The 20,157-nt window shown below is 45.5% G+C and overlaps 1 protein-coding gene across 4 annotated transcripts; it reads right to left on the bottom strand.

Moving 5' to 3' along the window:
• Window positions 1-1,286: 1,286 nt before the first annotated feature.
• Window positions 1,287-19,998, bottom strand: SPMIP6 (sperm microtubule inner protein 6). 4 transcript variants are annotated; one of them, NM_001194086.2, is made up of 7 exons: window positions 19,646-19,998; window positions 7,942-8,086; window positions 5,033-5,148; window positions 3,631-3,706; window positions 3,168-3,397; window positions 1,918-2,004; window positions 1,287-1,449 (listed from the first exon to the last, which is right to left on the bottom strand). In NM_001194086.2, the coding sequence occupies exons 1-6, from the start codon at window positions 19,778-19,780 to the stop codon at window positions 1,918-1,920; spliced, it is 789 nt and encodes a 262-aa protein (NP_001181015.1). In that variant the 5' UTR covers window positions 19,781-19,998; the 3' UTR covers window positions 1,287-1,449. The 4 variants fall into 4 exon arrangements, with proteins under 4 accessions (NP_001181015.1, XP_014972856.1, XP_014972860.1 ...); XM_015117370.2 differs by having other exon boundaries at window positions 3,163-3,397; window positions 19,646-19,957; XM_015117374.2 differs by lacking the exons at window positions 5,033-5,148; window positions 7,942-8,086; window positions 19,646-19,998 and adding an exon at window positions 3,788-3,850 and having other exon boundaries at window positions 3,163-3,397.
• Window positions 19,999-20,157: the final 159 nt, after the last annotated feature.

The following is a 20,157-nucleotide window of genomic DNA, read 5'->3' as shown; positions in this document are numbered from 1 at the left end:
GGGCTGGGCAAGACTCTGAGGTTTTATTTCTTTTTTATTTTATTTTTATATTTATTTATTGTTGAGTGTCGTTCTTGTTGCCCAGGCTGGAGTGCAATGGCACGATCTCTGCTCGCTGTAACCTCTGCCTTCCGGGTTCAAGCAATTCTCCTGCCTCAGCCTCCCAAGTAACTGGAATTACAGGCACGTGCCACCACACCCAGCTAATTTTGCATTTTTAGTAAAGACGGGGTTTCACCATGTTGGTCAGGCTGGTCTCAAACTCCTGACCTCAGGTGATCTACCTGCCTCAGCCTCCCAAAGTGCTGGGATTACAAGCATGGGCCACCACGTCGGGTCATATTTTATTTTTTTGAGAGAGGGTCTCGCTCTGTCCCCCAGGCTGGAGTGCAGTGGCGCGAACATAGCTCGCTGCAGCCTCAGTGTCCTTGGTTCAAGCTATCCCCTCCTACCTCAGCCTCCTGAGTAACTGGGACCACATGTACGTGCCACCATACCCTGCTAATTTTTAAACTTTTTGTAGAGAAGGGGTCTCCTTATGTTGCCCCAGGCTGTTATCGAATTCCTGGGCTCAAGTGATCTTCCTGCCTCAGCCTCCCACAGTGCTGGGATTACAGGTGTGAGCCACTGGACCTAGCTGGTTTCATATCAATTGATGCAGAAAGGAAAATACTGAAGATCCCAGAGATTTTAGAATGGCCCCTCTCGCTCCCTGAGGGGCAGAGAAACAGGGCTTTGTTTTGCAACTTGAAATTTCGTGGTCATGAGACCCTTCAAAATTATGTTTTCACCAGTTGGACTTGGAATGGGGGACACACCTTTGCAGCAAGGGTGTCTGAGCACAGAGAGGCTTTTGGGAGGCTGTGATAGGGACTCCTGGAAGCAAAGATCAAGAGCTTTGGGTGTAGGGATACGGCTTTGACTGTGGAAGGAAGGATCCTGGGTCCTTTGATGAGTGGGAGGGCATCTAAGTTTGGGGGCATACTGAAGAAATGTTAGCTGGAGGGTCTTCGTGGGGTGGGAAGTAGATGGCTACTGCCTGCATTGCAGGGTGGACACATTCGTTTGGGCTCTGGGATGCAGGGGAGTAGGACAGCAGCTGGATATAGGGCTACTGTTCTGTGTCAGGAGGGCACTCAGGGACATACTGAGATGATGGGGTTGGAAGGGCTCAGGGAAGGGTGACTTTGAGAAAAATTGCATCTCAGTTGAAGGGGTTTGGTAGAGGCCCTAGTGACAGGCCCTTCACTTCCAGATTCTGCTGGGTAAGGACACAGGAGGCAGGCTTTGGGGGTGAAGAGTTTATTTATTGCTCTGTCCCCGTGGCCCAGCAAGCCCAGGCTCTACCAGCAACGATAGTCAGGATAGGTCTCAGACACAAACTCAGGATGGATAACATAGTTGTTTCTCTGGGGACCACCAGACTTCTTGAAGTGACTTGTGTCCCATCTACAGGAAGAGATGGGTCAGCCCTTTTGGATCCTCATATGTCAAAGTGAATATCTGACTCCAGTTTGCAATGCTAACCTTATCCCTACACTTTGCCTATAGCACTGAACTTGGGTTCCAATACTGACCTCCTGACCTTAGGTTCTACTGTTAAGTTGCTGATACCCAATATTTCTTCCTTAACATCGACTTCTTACTCGTTACTTCAAGCTCTGAACCCAACACCTTTGGCTGTAAGCCCACTGTCAACCTGTAACCCTTCAATACAGGCCTCCCAGCCCTGTCCTAAGGTCCTCTGTCCTTACCACCTTTGACTGCTCCATGGCACTAGCTCCCCCTGGTGGTATCTGCCTGTCAGTGCACCGCAGCGGGGCGTTCTCATCCCATCTACCAGCCATCCTCCCCCAGCCCCGCCTCACCAAAACTTCAGGGTGCGTGTGCAAATGAGTGTGTGCCCGTTAGACTTACCTAAGGTTCGGATATGGGTAGTATGACGGCGGGGGAGTTGTAACAGCACACTGCATTCCGGGCCGGTGCTCGTAGGGAGGTACACAACTGGAGAAGAAGGAAGCCGCGAGCAGGGAGGGGTTGGGCCTTTTGACTCTCATCCCCCGACTTAGATCAAGCCCCTGGGCGGCACTTAAGGTGTCTGTCTCAAGGCTCGGAAATCCTCCTCTCCTTTCTCACCCTTCAAAACCCCCACTGCAGCACCGACTCGGGAACCCCCCTTGGAAGTCTCCCTTCCGGCAAGGCCTCATTTCTGCTGTTCAGGGAAGAGCGCTGGTCCCTGGGGAGGGTTGGGCTCCGGTCGTTGAGGACCTGGAACCACCGGATCCCCGCCACTGGACAGCAATTTCTCCAGCACTAGGATGAGGCATCGTTTCTGAGCTTCCTAGAGGCTCAGACACTTTCCCACTCCCCTATGCCTTTGAGAGGGACAAGACTCAGTCTTGCACAATGAATCAGGCTCTCTCGGCCTGGAGAGGGGCGGGGGATCACTACGGACCCCCACTGCACAGCTCTCAGGGCTACCGCGGACAAAGTTCCCCCAGGCTTGGCTGCCGCCGGGTGCAGGACGAATGCCGCGCTGCAGTCTGGGCTCCAGCTGTGCGCTCGGACCCGTTTTCTTAGCAATAACACGGGAGAGTGGCTACCTCCGCAGATGGTGCGGGATCCGAGGAGGCCAGAGCCATTCTGGTAAAGTGGTCACCATTTCCTGGCTCACGTAGCCCCCGCGAATGACCGCACCCACTACCGACGGTGACGGGGGCCCAGCAAGAGAGGACATTTTTCTGAGAACGCAGGGCACTCCACAGGCTAGAACCTGCGTCTCTAGGGCCAGGTGTCTAGGGAAGGGGGCAGGGCCAAGGAGATGTGGGAAGAGGATGCCACTGATGTGCGGGGTTTCTTCCTCAAAAACCTCCGGCGGGACCTCCAGAGCACATAGAGAGGCCAGGCTGACCTTGAGCCCAGTTTGAGAGGGACAGGGGTCGGGAACTTGGAGTAACCTTCGTGCTGGTTCTCCCGCCTCAGTTGTTAGTTCAGGCCTTGGAGCCCGAGGGCGGGACACGGCGCGGCGTCAAGAGCCTGCCGCGCGGTGCTAGAGCAGGCTGGGGGCCGGCACTGAGGCGGGCCGAGCTGGAAGCGGGCGGGGTTCTGGGGCGGGGCTTGTGTGGGGTGGAGCCCGGCTGAGGCGGGCGGAGCCCTGCGAACCTTACAGTCGGTAGCTCCCGGCACCAAGGCCGCAGGCGGCGGTCGGTGCAGGGCGCCCCGCTGGCGTAGTAGTCCATCCCACGCAGACAGTAGTGGCGGCCTGAGCAAGCACTTTCGTAACCGTGGAAGGGCAAGCGGCCGGGCAGCGGGTCCACGCACCCGCATCGGGGCGTGATCCGCGGCAGCTGCTGGTTCCGCGACAGTGAGTTCAGCATGTTCACCATCACTTCGCGCTCTGCGCCCGCGGGTCCCCAGCGCAGGAGACCCCAAGACAGATGCACAGGGATGGGAAGAGGCCGGGTCACAGAGTGAGGCGGAGACAAAAGCAGGGACGGACAGATTCAGGGTTCCATCCTCTCCAGGACCCTCGGCCTCCTACCCATACTTCAGGTCCCCATCCCGCCCTCCTCCCGGCTTTCCCCTACCCTCCCCACCCGTTCTTTCCAACGCCCCACTACCACTCTTTACCGTAGGCATTGAGCCGCTCCGGCTTAGGAGGGCATTCCAAGGGCATTCCTCGAACTGCTGTCTCCATCCCGGCCTCCTGGAAGTGGCACACATGCTACCTCAAGCTCTGACCTGGCAGAGCTGCTCCCTTTTAGGGGTCCTCCCAGAACACCCAGACCTATTGCCACGCCGCGCCTTCTCCCGCCCTTCAGCAGCTCCCCACCTCTCCAGGGCTCTGAGTGTTTGCGGCTGTCGCCTGGCAACGTGTTTACGCTGGCTACAGGGGCGGGGTGGGATGGGGAGAGCTGAAGGTGCATGAGGTTTGGCTCCTTGGCCTGTGACAATCCTGTCTCAGCGTTTGCCTTTGATCTTACCCCTCCTTGTCTAGCTGACTCTGTTTAGCTGTGTCTGGGTGTCTCTCTAATAGGGGGTTTTCAATATTGCTTGCCCATTCCGTGAAGAACTTGTGAAAGATTCTGATTCTTGAGGAAGTTCTAATTCAAAAGGGTTCATCAACCCAGGGTCAGCCATCAGCCTGCAGTTAAGAGCCCCGGCTCTGGTTTTGGGTCCTTTCGGGTGCCCTTGAGTCTGTGGCCGTGGCTGGACCTTCTCCTATGTCCTTGGAAGACTCTCCTGTATCTGCACTGCTACTAAGTAGCCTTGGTCTTCCTCCTTCCGTCTGTGCTCACATCACAAAGGAGGAGAAGGTGGAGCAGGGAGATGCAGTGTATCACTGACTCTTTGGCTAGCCCCAGTATCACAGGGGCCAGACTATATGGGGAGGGGCCAGCTGGCAAGCTTCGGAAAAGTAGCATATCATGGAGTGCACACCAGCCACGTCCCTACAGAGCCCAGCCAGGGATTGGGGCCCAGGGCACCCAATCCCCAGAGACTGAGAGCCAGGGGGCCAGCACAGCCCCACTTCTGGGTTCCTTTTGCAACTAAAAAAATTCAAACCCAGCCGGGCGCAGTGGCTCATGCAGGTAATCCCAGCACTTTAGGAGGCCGATGCAGGCAGATCACTTGAGGCCAGGAGTCCAAGACCAGCCTGGCCAACATGGCAACATCCCCGACTCTACTAAAAATACAAAAATTAGCCAGGTGTGATGGCACATGCCTATAATCCCAGCTGCTCGGGAGTCTGAGGCAGCAGAATTGCTTGAACCCAGGAGGCAGAGGTTGCAGTGAGCCGAGATTGTGCCACTGCGCTCCAGCCTGGGTGATAGAGTGAGACTCTATCTAAAAAAAAAAAAAAAAAAAAAAAAAAATACAAACTCTAGTTTCACAGATGGGGAAGAGCCCTGGTGCATTTGTTGGGAAAGCAATGATGACCTAATGGTGAAATATCAGTCACTGTGGTTTGGGAGGTGGTGGGGTATGCGTGTCCCAGTCCCCAGGCATCTGTGCAGGGTGCAGTAGATACCTTAGGCAGCCGAGGAAGGTAGGTGGTATACTTGTTACAGCAGCTGCTGTTGTAAGGTTCCATCCTCCATGTGTTGTACCGGTTACTGCCCAGGTAGTTTGGGCTGCATTTGTCTGCTGGATAATAGAAGTGGAGATGTCAAATAGTGTTACTTCTTACTCTACTCCAGGATCTGGGATCCCCTACATGTTTCTCTTCCGATTCCCGGCACAAAGCTGACCCTCACAGACTGTCCTCAAGCCAGACCCCAAACCCAGCCAGGCCTACACTTGTCTTAAACACTGAGATGTAGCCCATGTCCCACCTAAGGCAACCTTCTGAGTTTAGTCTGAATCCACTGTGCCAGCCACTTTTCATCCTGCTACTACCCTTTTTGAATCAGCCAGCCTGGACAAGGGGCCTCTTCCCAATTCCTCCCTCTCTCTCATCTTCTACTCTAGGCTCCAAGGTTTGCCTATTCTGCCTCCTTCAAAATCACTTGAATCTGGCCAGGCAAGGTGACTCATGCCTGTAATCCTAGCACTTTGGGATGCCAGGGCAGGAAGATCACTTGAGATCAGGAGTTTGAGATCAGCCTGGCCAATATGGCAAAATCCTATCTCTACCAAAATACAAAACTTAGTTGGGCATGGTTGGCATGCACCTGTAAACCCAGCTACTCAGGGGGCTGAGGCACGAGAATCCCTCAAACCAGGGAGGCAGAGGTTTCAGTGAGCCGAGGTTGTGCCACTGCACTCCAGCCTGGGTGATGGATCAAGACTCAGTCTCAATCAATCAATTGATCAATCAATAACTTGAATCTACTCTGTCTTCCAGTACCCCATGATCTCACTTTCATATCTTCTCAGCACCTTAACCAGGAGACAATATAATGTCTTGGTTAATAGATACCTATCTCTGCAGATAGACTACTTGTGTTTAAATTTCAGTTTTGCCAATTGTTATCTGTGTGACCTTGACCAAGTTAATTAATTTTGCTGTGTCTCAGTTTCTCCAACTTTAAAATGGGGATGATAGTACTATTTACTTCACAGGGTTGCTGTGAGGTTTAAATAAGTTAGTATATGTAAGACATTTAGAATGATGCTTGGCACATAAAAAACTATTATGATTATTCTACTATTCTCCTTGCCTCACCTTTGAAATCCTATAATCCAGCCTTGACATAGCAGCTGTGGTACTTTTTCACAAATGAAAATTTGACCAAGACATTCTCCTACTTAAAACCCTATAGGGTTTGTCCCCCTTAGCCCCCAGTCATCTAAGCCTGTCCTACAAGGCCCTCCATGATCCAACAGTCTGAAAGAATACATATGTGAGACAGTGTGGAGGAAGCCCTAGCAAAGAGCAGCTATGTGAGGGGAGAGGTGGAGTGCTGGGATTTGGAGTTCGGGGATGGCGATTTGCACATACTGAAACTGAGGTGTTTGGGGACATCCGGGTCAAGATGACTATAAGCATATGAAGAAGAGTGGAATTCAGGTGAGAGGACAAATCTGGAAATTAGGATTTGAAGCTGTCAGTAATTAAAGCCTTGTGTTAAATCAAATGGCCTTGGAGGAGGAGCAAGGGGAGAAGAGGGTGCAGGATAACATCCTGAGGAACCCTATGTTTCCACAGTGGATGCACGGGAAAGGGAGGCATCAGATAAACTGAGGAGGAAGTTGTTTCAAGAAATAGAGTGGGGTCATAGCATGTGTCCTGGAGGATTAACATACAAAACAACAACAACAACAAAACAAGTAGAGAGTGGTCAGAAGAGTGCAATTCATTGGTGTAGGAGGGTAAAGGTCTCAGAGGGTAAAGACTGCAGAGTCCTGTGGATTTGGTAATCAGAGCCACGCAAGAGCAATTTATCGTTTCATTGTAGGAGATGCACATTCCCAACTTCCATTGGGAATTCTCAGTCCATGCCACAAAGACTTATGAAACCTGGCGCTGTGCTCAATGGAGAGGCACAGCTGTGAATAAGACCAGAGTCATAGCTGTACATTCTTTTCGAATGTACAGCTAGACAGATTATAGACATCCAAGCAAATGAGAAAGACAGTTTCTCATAAGGTATAAGAAAGGGTGAGGAAATAGAGACAGTGAGTATGGACCACGTTTCTGAGAACCTAGGCTATTGAGGAGAGGAGCAAGAGATAATTTTTAGTTGGGAAGAAACTAGAGAAGGTTCCAGGTTGAGGGAAAGAGGTGTGGTGGGGCAGAGGGATGCAGGAGAGATGGAGGGAGCTGATGGGAGGAGGGTGGCTGGGAAGATGGGAGGAGATGGCATCCAGAATGCACTTGGAGGGATCTGTTTGTGGGAGGTTAATCCTTTCTCCAACTCTCTAAGTATGGGACCCAGGGCCCTTCCAGCTTCTTTTTCCCCACAGAGAAGAACCCCAAAAGGCAGGGCCTAGGTCATCTCCTCCAGGGCCAGGGTCAGGTCAGGTGGTTGGGAGTGGGGGGTGGTTAGGGAAGATATCTAGGTCATGGGTGGAGATAAAGTTGACATAGAATCAGGATGGAGGCCGGGCATGTGGCTCAGGCCTGTAATCCCAGCACTTTGGGAGGCCGAGGCAGGTGGATCACCTGAGGTCAAAAGTTCGAGACCAGCCTGGCCAACATGGTGAAACCCTGTCTCTACTGAAAATACAAAAATTAGCGGGGCCTGGTGGCACATGCCTGTAGCCCCAGCTACTCAGGAGGCTGAGGTAGGAAAATCACTTGGATCCGGGAGGTGGAAGTGGGTTGCAGTGAGCCGAGATGATCACACCATTGCACCCAGACTGGGCAACAATAGCGAAACTCCGTCTCAAAAAAAAAAAAAAAAAAAAGAGAGAGAATCAGGATGGAGGTCAGGATCCAGGTGGTTGAGTTCAGGTTGGGCGTCATTTTAGGGGTCAGCAAAGGGGAGGCCTTACCTTCCTCTTGAGAAAGCCAGTACTTCTCAGGCAAGTAGGGGTGGCCTGATATGGGCCCCCTATAAGTGTAGTCCTGTACAGCACATTTGGCCATCTTCTGCAAGGCTTCGGGATCCACATGTTGCTCCATGGTATGAGTCAGACCCTGGGCAAGGGGAGAGGGGAGAAGTGGTTAGGGGCATAGAGACCCCAGCCCTGGGCTCTTGCTGGAACTAGATCCAGCCTCTCTTGAGAAAGTCAGCCCAGGTGGGTCTCCCAACCCCCCTCCTCATGTCAGAGGGATTCCCATGCCAGCCTTGGATCCTCTGCACAGTTCTCTTGTCTGAATTACTCTTTCTTCCTTTCTTTTCATCCAAGCTTGGGGCTTGGAGCCAAGCAGTGGCCTTAAGTCAGAGTAGTTTTCTGACTTTCTCATTTCTGCCATTTCGCGGGGAGCTCATGAAGGTCAGAGCTACATATACCTTCCCTTTTTCTCCTAGACTGTATGCTGCCTGGGAGCAGGACTGGGTCTCTGCCAACAGTGCATCAGGCCCTGGCACAATCTGTAGTCTCAGAAAAGGGGGCTACCCTGGGAGCTGGCTGCCGTATGTAGGTGTCTTGGACAGGAAAGGCTCTCTGGGAATCTGGCATCTTAAGGAAAATGAAGGACAGTGCTGGAGGGGCACCTACTTTAAAATGTAATTCCCAGCTGGGCGTGGTGGCTCACACCTGTAATCCTAGCGGATCATGAGGTCAAGACATAGAGACTATCCTAGCCAACACGGTGAAACCCTGTCTCTACTAAAAATACAAAAATTAGCTGGGTGTGGTGGCGAGCTCCTGGACTCAAGGGATCTTCCCATCTTGGCTTCCCAAAATGCTGGGATTACAGGCATGAGCCACCACACATCACCCTTCTCTTGGCCAAGGCTGAGACCTGGTTGCTCTCAGTGCTCCAACCATCCTGAAAACCTCTCTGCTCAGGGGCTTCTGGGATCAACTGTGCCCAGCTGACATTATTCTGTGAGCAGATCCTGCACATTCACACTTCTATGTGGGTGGAGGGCAGAATATGGCAGATGTGGGTGCATGGGTCCTGTGACTCAGCATTTCTCTGAGCTTTACACACACACACATACACACACACACAGCCCTGTGTACCCAGATACACCCATAGATACACATATAGATGAATATTCACACATACACACTCAGATATACCCACTTACACACTAAACACACATACACACACAAAAACAAAACAGTCATTTAGAAGAATTCATAGACATCATCAATTTTTCTGTTAGATGCTTTCCCCAGATGTTTCCTCTTTGTCTGCTCCTGTTGATAAGTAGCAGATTATAAAAGCTTATTGAAGGCTTTGAGCTGTGTGTGGGCTTTGTCCACCATCAGCATCACTGTAGGATGATCTCGTTGGACAATGTTTTGCAAACTCTAATGTCAATATCTGTAGGTCTTTCCTCTTGGCTGATGAGATTCTTCAGAAAAGACTCCTTCAACCTTTGGCCTGAGGTTAATGACTTAGCTGCCAATGTTCTGAGAATCTAGTGCTGAAGATTGCGCTGGGGATTTTAGCATTTAATATATAGAGGTTCACTTGTTTTCAAAATAGTACCCTGTCCTCAATTGGTATCCCTAGTCCTGAGGTCCTTGCCAAAAATTAGTCTCCTGACTTTAGCAGAGACAGAGGTGGGCAGTTACCCTGTGGCATGAAATAGAAGGGGTGATTAGTGGGTTTAACTGCTTTTTTTTTTAGATGGAGTTTCGCTCTTCTCACCCAGGCTGGAGTGCAATGGCGCCATCTTGGCTCACTGCAACCTCTGCCTCCCGGGTTCAAGTGATTCTCCTGCCTCAGCCTTCCAAGTAGCTGGGATTACAGGCGCCTGCCACCACGCCCGGCTTTTTTTTTTGTATTTTTAGTAGAGTAGGTTTCACCATGTTGGCCAGGCTGGTCTCAAACTCCTGACCCCAGGTGGTCCGTCCACCTCAGCCTCCCAGAGTGCTGGGATTACAGGCATGAGCCACCTCGCCTGGCCTAACTACTTCTTAACAGCTTTCAAATAATCCTTATTTTTGCATTGGTCCTGTCCCATCCTCAGTTCCAGAGAAGCCTAGGATTACCAATTCCTGAGCCTTTCAGAAATTCTGCAGTTTTAAGTTGAATTATGGCTTGGTTTTTCCATTGCTGGCTTTAGATTTAGCTTTCTCAGATCTGCTAAGTCAGTTACTACTTATTTATCATCTTTTCCAGCTTCCAAAATTGTGTTGCCATTGCCTCTTCCTTCTCACTATCCTTGTGAGTTTATCTCTTAAATATTCATTTACTGTAGTTTTAGAGGGGTTTTAGGAGGGTGTCAAAACGTGTTCAATTTTAACCAAGAGAATTATAATTCTTTATATATTCTGTATATTAGTCCTTTACTATTGGCACTTATACATGTTGCAAATATCTTTTCTGTTTGTGACTTCTGTCTTTTTTTTTTTTTTTTGGAGACAGGGTTTCACTGTTGCCCAGCCTGCAGTGCAGTGGCACAATCACAGTTCACTGTAACCTCTACCTCCTGGGCTAAAGCTATCCTCTTGCCTTAGCCTACCAAGTAGCTGGGACTACAGGTGCACACCACCACACCCAGCTGAATTTTTTTTTTTTAATTTGTTTGTAGAGAAGATGTCTCCCTGTGTTGCCCAGGGTGGTCTTGAACTACTGAGCTCAAGTGATCCTCCTACCTTAGACTCCCAAAGTACTTGGATTACAGGTGTGAGCCATTGCACCTGGCTTTTACTTTTCTTTATAGTTTCTTGATGAACCTCTTCTTTTGTGGTCAGTGCTTTCTGTGAATTGTTTAAGAAATTCATCCATACTCTCAGATAATGGAGACAATGTTCTGTATTTCCTTGTAAACACAAAACAGTGTTACTTTCCATATTTAATCTGTCAGGAGTTTGGAAAACTCATCTTCTTTAAGTGTGTTATAGCTATTTCTTGAACTTTTGCCCGTCTCTATAAATTTTAAAAAGTTTGTTGAAGTCTTCAAAAAATCCTGTTGGGATTTTAATTAGTAGCTGGGACTACAGGTACATGCCACCATGTCCTGCCAATTTTTGTATTTTTTGTAGAGATGAGGTTTCACCATATTGCCCAGGCTGGTCTTGAACTCCTGAGTTCAAGCAGTCTGCCTGCCTCAGCCTCCTAAAGTGCTGAGAACTGCGTCTGGTGATACTGAATCTTTATGATAGTAACTCTTCCCATTCGTGAGCATGTTATATCTCTCCATTTATTTAAGTAGTTTTTAAAAAGTATTCAATAAAGTTTTATAATATTATCCATATAGTTTTACACACATCGTTAGATTTCTAATTATTTTTTGATGCTAGAATGAATGATGTATATTTTTAAAATTATGCTTCCTAAATATTTGTTTGTGTGAAGAAATGTGATTGACTTTTAATATTTATCCAATTATTCTAACAATGTGTGTAGATTCTTTTTTTTTTCTAAGACTAGTCCAGCACACTAGTGAGAAGGAGAGAAAGAGTGGAACAAGGAGTTTGATCTGTAACTGACTGTGAACAATCAATTGAGATAACTCACTACCTTGGGCCAGCCAATTTGTAGATTCTATATATGCAGTTGTATTGTCTGCAAATAATGACAATTTTGTTTTTTCCTTTCCTATTCTTATATCTTTTTACTTTCTTTGTGGTGTCCTTGCCAGGACCTCCAGTACAATGCTGAATAGAAGTAGTGAACATCCTTGCCTTGATTCCAACTTTTAAAAGAATGCTTCTAACATTTAATCAGAATAATGTTGGCTGTATATTTTTGGTATTTTTTTTATCAGGTTATATTTGCAAAGTTTTTCTTTTTTAGTTATAAATGGGTAATACATTTTAGCAACTGCTATTTCTGCATCTTTTTTAAATGGCTTCATTGAGGTATAATTTACATACCATAACTTCACTCAAAGTGTACAGTTCAAGAATTTTTAGTAAGATCTCATATCCATTTCTGCATATTTTGAAATGATCTTTTTTTCTTGAATCTGTTAATGTGATGAATGATATTTACTTTCCTAATGTTAAACCATCCTTGCACTTATGAAATAAATATAATGTAACCATCACAAATTATTTTTTGTACACTGCTGGATACAGTTTTCTAATATTTTATTTAGAATTTTTGCTTTTGTATTTATGAGTGAATTGGCCTGTATACTTTTATTTTCTTATACACTTTTGATTAATTTTTTTTGTGGGCTCATGCAGTCCTCCTGCTTCAGCCTCCATAGCAGCTGGGACCATAGGTGCGTGCCACCACACCTGGCTAATTTTTAAATTTATTTTTTAGAGAAGGGGTCTCACTATGTTGCCCAAGCTGGTCTTGAACTCCTGGGCTCAAGCAATCCTCCTGCCTCAGCCTCTCAAAGTCCTAGGATTACAGGTGTGAGCCACTGCACCTGGCCTTCTTGATTAATGTATCAAAGTTATGCTGGGTTCATAGAATGAGTTAGGAAGCATCCTCTTTTTTTCTGTTCTCTGACAGTTTGTATAAGATTAAGACAACTGTTCTTTGAGCATTTGAGGAATGTAACTGTTTATCTATGCTGGGTGTTTTCTTTGTGGAAAGTTTTCAAATTACTGGTTTAATTTTGTTAAATTGTTATAGGAGCATTCAGATTTTTTCCAATTCTTGAACTGGTTTGGCAAGTTTTATTTTTCTAGTGTTTGTCCATTTGTTTTCAATTTTATTAGCATAAAGTTGTTCAGAACATTCTCTTACTTTTTTTTTCTACATCCATTGTTAGACCCTTCTTTTGTCTGTGCCTTGTTTTTCTTTTTTTTTTTTCTTTTAAGATGGAGTCTCGCTCTGTCACCCAGGCTGGAGTGCAGTGGCCAGATCTCAGCTCACTGCAAGCTCTACCTCCCGGGTTCACGCCATTCTCCTGGCTTAGCCTCCCAAGTAGCTGGGACTACTGTAGCAGGTGCCTGCCACCTCGCCCGGCTAGTTTTTTGTATTTTTTAGTAGAGACGGGGTTTCACCGTGTTAGCCAGGATGGTCTTGATCTCCTGACCTCGTGATCCGCCTGTCTCGGCCTCCCAAAGTGCTGGGATTACAGGCTTGAGCCACCGTGCCTGGCTGGTTTTCTTAATTCTCTAGAGATTTGTCTATTTTATGAGCCTCATCAAAGAACCAACTTTTGCCTGTTCATCTTGTTGAATCTTTGCTTTCTAGTTTAACTTTTGCTCTTATTTTCATTATCTCCATTCTTCTATTTTTTTTACATTTATTCCTTTCCCTGTAAGTTGTTAAGTTTGATGCTGAGGTAATTTATATTTCACATTTTTTTAAGACAAGGATTTAGGGATATAGGTTTTCCTCTACAACTTTTATTGTACCCCACAAGTTTTGATATGCAGTCTTTTCAGTTCTGAGTATATTTCCATTTGTTTTGATTTCTTATTTGACCTATTATTTAGAATGGTGTTTTTCAAAATTTTAAACTTACAAAGGATTTTGGTTATCTTTTTCTTGTTGATCTGTAATTTTATTACATTGAGGTTAGAGACAGTTATTTTGCATGATGTCAATCTTTGAATTCTATTTATGTTTGTTTTATAACCTAGTACTTGGTCAACTTTATCATGTTCCTTATATGTTTAAATCTGTAGTTGTTGGGTTCAGGGTTTTATTTATGTTAAATAAATCAAGTATATTAATTATATTTCAAGAGTTTTAGATCTTTGCTTTTTTTGGGGGTTGGGGATGTCTGCTTGACCTATCAGTAATTGTAGTGTGTTACAATCTAATATGGTATATTTTGCCAATTTCTCCATCTCTAGTAATTCTTTACTTTTATTTTAAAAAAAAATTGTAGAGATGATATCTTGCTTTGTTGCTCAGGCTGGCATGTTTTTGTTTTGTTTTGTTTTTGTTTTTGTGTTTTTGAGACAGGGTCTCACTTTGTCACCCAGGCTGGAACACAGTGGTGTGATTGTGGCTCATTGCAGCCTCAAACTCCTGGGCTCGAGCCATCTTCCTGTCTCAGCTTCCTGACTATAGGCACACACCATCACACCCAGCTAATTTTTAAATTTTTTTGTGGAGATGGGGTCTTGCTATGTTGTCCAGGCTGGTCCTAAACTCCTGGGCTCAAATGATCCTCCTACCTGGGCCTCCCAAAGTGCTAGAATTACAGGTCCTTCTAGTAATTCTATCAGGCCAATACAAGTTTGTAATTATAATATCTTTCTGGTGAATTGAAACTTTGTCATTTTTGTAGTGATCCATCTAAAAACTGTGTGTGTGTGTGTGTGTGTGTGTGTTTAATATGAAAATCTCTTTTGTCTGTTACTTTTTAGCTTACTCAGTTTTTTTTTATTGTATCCATATCAGTCAAATTTGGATCAGAGAAACCACTTTTAGTGATATAGCATAAGGGATTTACTTGAGAGATGAGACTTTACACAATTGTGGATACTGGTTAAGAACTCTGCAAAGCTGTTTCTTTGCATCTATTTTTAAGCCTGAAGTCAGTGGCTGGCATCAGGAAGGAGAACTGGATATGAAGTGGGTAAGAGCAAGGACAAACTGGAACTCATGAGGAGGACAAAGTTGAATTTGCATCTGTCTCATTACCTACAACACTGATGATATGGATGGCCTTCAGGACAAGCTGGTGCCCTTTGCCGTGGAATTGCACATACACCTGGCCCAGGACCCAGAGAGGCTGAAGGAGATCCAGTGGGAGCTAGAGGAGTTGTAGCCAAATGCTGCCCTATGGCAATAAGGTGAAGTACTAAATCAGCAACATTGTGCATAAGCTGCCACAGTGCTTGGTACCCCACATCAATCTTCAGAGGGTAAAAATGGCTATTCTTTCATTTATGCTTTCCAAATATGCAGATTTCTCTCATGGCCAATTGGGAAACATTTAGCAAAGGGAATTCTTGCAATTATAGTTCCAGCTAGTTGACAGTACAAAACTGTAATATCTTATGCTCTCTTTAGAACAATGGGAGAATCTAGGAACACCTAACTCTGTCCTATTCCAACTTAAATGATAGTTTTCTAATATTTTAGTTCTTCCTTTAAATATTACAAATTAAAAGCCATTATAATTATTTTCTATAATGTTTGCTTAAATTTACCTCATGTTTATCAGTTCCTTACCATTCCTTCTTGCATCTCAGACTTCTGTGATCATTTTCCTTCTCCCCAGAGTATATCCTTTAGAAGTTCCTTTATTGTATATAGACCTGATGGTAGTAAACATTTTCGTTTTTGTTTGCCTGTAAATGTCTTATCTTTCCTTGGTTTTTGAAAAGATGACACTTTGAAAATATCTTTTTCTCTGTCTGCTTTTAAGGTCATCTCTTAAGCTGGTGAACTAAAGTTTCACTGTGAGGTGCCTAACTGTGGAATTTCTTCTATTTTTTTCTCTATGTGTGGATTCACTTATTTTGTTAGTTCTGGAAAATTCTGAGCCTTTTTCTTTTTAGATAATGCCTGTTCTTTATGCTCTTTCCTTCTGAGACTCCCATTAGATGTGTGTGGGATCTTCTCATTCTGTCTTTCATATCGTTTAATGTTTCTTTCATATTTTCATCTCTTTGTCTCTCTGTGCTGCATTCTGGGAAAATTCTTTCAGTCTATTTTTCATTTCACTGGACTTTTCAGCTGTGTTGACTCTGCTCTTTAATCCATCTGCTGAGTTTTTGGTCTAGCAAATACATTTTTCATTTCTAAAAATTCTATTCAGTTCCTTTTTACATTTGTCTACTCATTTTTAAATAATCTCTTATTGCTTGCTTATTTTAATGATTTCATATTTTTAGTTATTTTTATTTTTTAAATAGAGACAAGGTCTCACTATGTTGCCCAGGCTAGTCTTGAACTCTTGGCCTCAAGTGATCTTCCTGTCTCAGCCTTCCAGAGTGCTGGGATTACTACAGGCGTGAGCCACTATGCCTGTCCAGATTTCACATTTTTAAAAAAATCCTAATTATTCTGTATTATTATTATTTTTTGAGACGGAGTCTCGCTCTGTCACCCAGGCTGGAGTGCAGTGGCACGATCTCGGCTCACTGCAAGCTCTGCCTCCTGGGTTCATGCCATTCTCCTGCCTCAGCCTCCCGAGTAGCTGGGACTACAGGCGTCCGCCACTATGCCCAGCTAATTTTTTGTATTTTTAGTAGAGACAGGGTTTCACCGTGCTAGCCAGGATGCTCTCAATCTCCTGACCTCATGATCCACCCGCCTTGGCCTCCCAAAGTGCTGGGATTACAGGCGTGAGCCACCGCACCTGGCCCAATTATTCTATATTATTTAACTGTTAATTCTAATATCTGAAATTCTTGGGAGTTTAAGTTTATTGTTTGTTGTGTCTGCAGATTCTGTAATATGGTGTTTGTTTTCTTTTATCTCTTATTGTGAGCTCATGTTTAATTGCCCTTTCTTCAAAGGATACCTGGAAACCTACACTGAGGATGTTTTCCGCCATTGAAGATAAATATTCATGGGGTGTGTGTGTGTATGTGTATGCTGGGGGGCAGAGACATGAAACTTTCTGGTTAAGTTTGGAATTTACAGATTTAATTCCTCTATCTTTCAGCTAGTTTAAGGCTTAAATGCCTGTTTGTAGTGCTAATAACGGCATTTGTCCTCAGGATAATCCTGTCTTTTTAACTATACTTACCACTCATCTCCATGACAGTCCAACACAAAATAATTTTTATTCAGAACTTAAGTTGTTTCAAAGCAGGAGGGCCCTTCAGAGTTTCTAGACCACAACACTGCCAAAAGCAGAAGCCTTTCCTTCATTCTTTTTTTTTTTTTTCTTTTTTTAAAGCGACAGGGCCTTGCTCTGTCATCCAGGCTGGAGTAAAGTAGTGTGATCACGGCTCACTGCAGCCTCAACCTCCTGGGCTCAAGTGATTCTCCCATCTCAGCCTCCCGAGTAGCTGGGACTATGGGCACATGCCACTGCACCTGGCTAATCTTTGTATTTTTAGTAGAGACAGGATTTCACCATGTTGCCCAGGCTGGTCTTGAACTCATAGGCTCAAACAATCTGCCTGTCTGCCTCAACCCCCCAAAGTGCTTGGATTACAGGCGCAAGCCACCATGCCTGGCTTTTCCTTCATTCTTAATACCACTGCTATCTGACTTTCACTCCTCACCATTCACTGAAGCTGTCTGGCTAAGTTACCAAGAGTCATTACATCCAAGAGATCTCTTTCTCTGTCACTAACGCCTGACACTGATCTTTGGCTAATAATGCTGTACTTATTGGTTTATCTTTGATTTTCTTCCTAGTGTTCTGGCAATAATTCCCTGTCTTCTTTTATGGCTTTTCTTCCTTTACCTACCCTTAAATATTTATATTCTCCAAAGTTATGTCCTTGGCCATTTTCTCTCTCTTCTTCGGCAATTTCATCTCTTCCTATGACTTCACCTACCATTTATATGATGATGACTTCAAGATCTCTATCTATAACCCAGACCTTTCCTTTGCTTCAGATAACTGTATCTAACTACTTGCCGAACATCTTTTCCTGTATATCCTCAAATATTTTTGTCCTAAAATGAACTCCAAATCTCTAATCTGCTATTCCAAACCTCAGTTGATAGCATTAGCATTCCTCCAGTTGCCACAGCCAAGAACTCAAGGGTCACCCTAATCTCTCCCCTCACCATCCAGATGGTGACCAAAATCTGTTCATCTACTTTTTAAAATTTCCTCCTATTGAGTATAGAAAAGCAGTCAGGCACTCTCATATTTTGCTTGTGGAAATGTAAATTGTTACAGCCCTTACTTATTATGGCAATTTGAGGTGTATAGCAAAAGTTTTAAAAATGTGTATATCCTTTCTTCCAATAATTTCATGTCTAGTAATTTATCCTAAGGGAATAATTGGAAATGTGTACAAAGATACATGTATAAGAATGATTATACTAGCAAAATTTTATAAAGAACCTAAATTTTCAATAAGATTCCTTAAATACACCATTTTGTAATAAATTTTATTTATTTTTATAATAAACAATATTTGCTTCCTGAAAGGACATATAATAATATATTAACAATGGTTATTTTAGGTAGTAGGATTTTAGACCTTTTTTCTTTGTGCGTCTCTGAGTTATCAGCATTTTCTACATTGCGCATATATTTATTTTGTAGTTAGACAAAATACATTATTTAAAAAAATTGTCGGCCGGGCACGGTGGCTCAAGCCTGTAATCCTAGCACTTTGGGAGGCCGAGACGGGTGGATCACGAGGTCAGGAGATCGAGACCATCCTGGCTAACACGGTGAAACCCCATCTCTACTAAAAAAATACAAAAAACTAGCCGGGCGAGGTGGCGGGCGCCTATAGTCCCAGCTACTCGGGAGGCTGAGGCAGGAGAATGGCGTGAACCCGGGAGGCGGAGCTTGCAGTGAGCTGAGATCCGGCCACTGCACTCCAGCCTGGGCGACAGAGCCAGACTTGTCTCAAAAAAAAAAAAAAAAAAAAAAAATTGTCTCCTATTCAACAAATTCGTTTTTTCACTGTGACAATCCCCTTATCTCCTACCTACATCCTCCTTCCTCATCTTTTACCCCTCGCTGGCCTTCCTGCCCTCAACCCCAGCCCCTGCAATTCCCTGACACTGCGGCCAGAGTGGCCTAACTCACAATTGAACCATGACTCTTCCTGCCAGGTTCAAAAACCTGGAGCCTTATGTCCACGCTCCTAAACATCGCCAGAGAGGCCCTTCTTGGTCTGGAGACTCCTCCCTCACCCAAGGACTAAACTCTCCTGCTCTAGCAGTTTCCGTTTCTGGTAGGTCCCTGCCCACAGGCTGCCTTTTCTCATGACTCTCTTCTGCTGGAAGCCTCCTCCTCCTGGATCCCTCAGTAGATCTGCCCTTCAGGTTGGGCAGTGCTCTCCCCTTTCTGGCTCTCCACCTCTGCCGGTGCATGTTCCACATCAGGCAACTCTACTTTGTTCACTTGTTTGCTGTGGGCTCCTCAAAGGCAAGGTCTGGCCTTTCCCTTTTGTATCCTGAGTTGCCTACAGATGAAGATACTCAGCAAAGTTTTGTTGGATGGTACACACAGATAAATTCTCTTAGGCAGAGTCACAGTTAGACTCACAGATTTCCTCCCACCTGGCCACCAATCTTCAAGCACAGACGCAAGGAAACTGTGATACATATACATTAAAGGCATGTGTATAGGACAGTTTCTGGCCTATTCCATAGGCAGCCTCAGGGCCTTTACACTTTCTGATCACTCGTCTGGAACTTTCAGCTCTTCTATTCTTTCAGTTCTTCATGTGGCTAGTTCTATTTCATCTTTCCAGTCTCAGTTTATTGTCACCTTGAGAGAGGGTTTTCCATGACCTAAGTAGCCCTCCCTTTCCATTTCCACTTCCACTACTCTGTTTATTTCCTTTACAGTATTTTTGAAGAACTCATGTTTTATTTATAAAACTCATGTTTATTTCTTGTTTATTATCTGCCTGTTCCTACCTCCTACCCCAATGTAATTCCATGAAGGCAGGATTTTGTGGTATTTTACATACCATTGTAAATTCTGTGCCTAGGTAAATGAATAAAACACACACACACACACAAAGCTACAAATAATTACACACATTGCCAGGCATCCAGACTGGCCATACGCTCTGGCCTGCCCCTCCCCGCCAATCTCCCACTTACCGGAGTCAGAAACTTGTTGGCTTCCCAGGCACATAGAGGTGGGTCCTTATAGACCTCCTTGATGGAGGTGGGAGCCCTGTAGGAGTCACTGTAGGTACTGATAGGGGTCTTGGTCTTACGGGAGAACAGGAACATGGTGTGGTCTTGGAGATGCTGTGATGGGCTCTACCTGTCAAGGGCTCCTGCTGGACATCAGTGACCACCCTTCCCCTAGATAACCCACACCTCCAGCCTGGCAGGTGCCCCTAGCTGCTGTAATCCCCTCCTGCAGAGGATCTCTCAGCTTCCTTCCCCAACAGCCTTCCTGCTCCCACCCCACACTGATGTCCCCTCCAGGATGGGCACTGCCCATTGTGATATCACCTGACTCAGCCCCATCCCCGGGAAGGTGAGGAGGTCTAATTCCCTCCCTGATCCTGACCCCCTCCTGCCTCAAGTCTATCAAAAGAGCCCAATATCTAAGAGTTCAGAGGGCCTCTGGAGATCTTCTAGGTCAGGCTTCTCACTGTTGA

The sequence above is a fragment of the Macaca mulatta genome, chromosome 15 (genome assembly GCF_049350105.2).
Source record: "Macaca mulatta isolate MMU2019108-1 chromosome 15, T2T-MMU8v2.0, whole genome shotgun sequence".
Classification (NCBI taxonomy): Eukaryota; Metazoa; Chordata; class Mammalia; order Primates; family Cercopithecidae; genus Macaca; species Macaca mulatta.
Note: the sequence above shows the minus strand (reverse complement) of the source record. Positions and strands in the feature narration are given on the sequence as shown.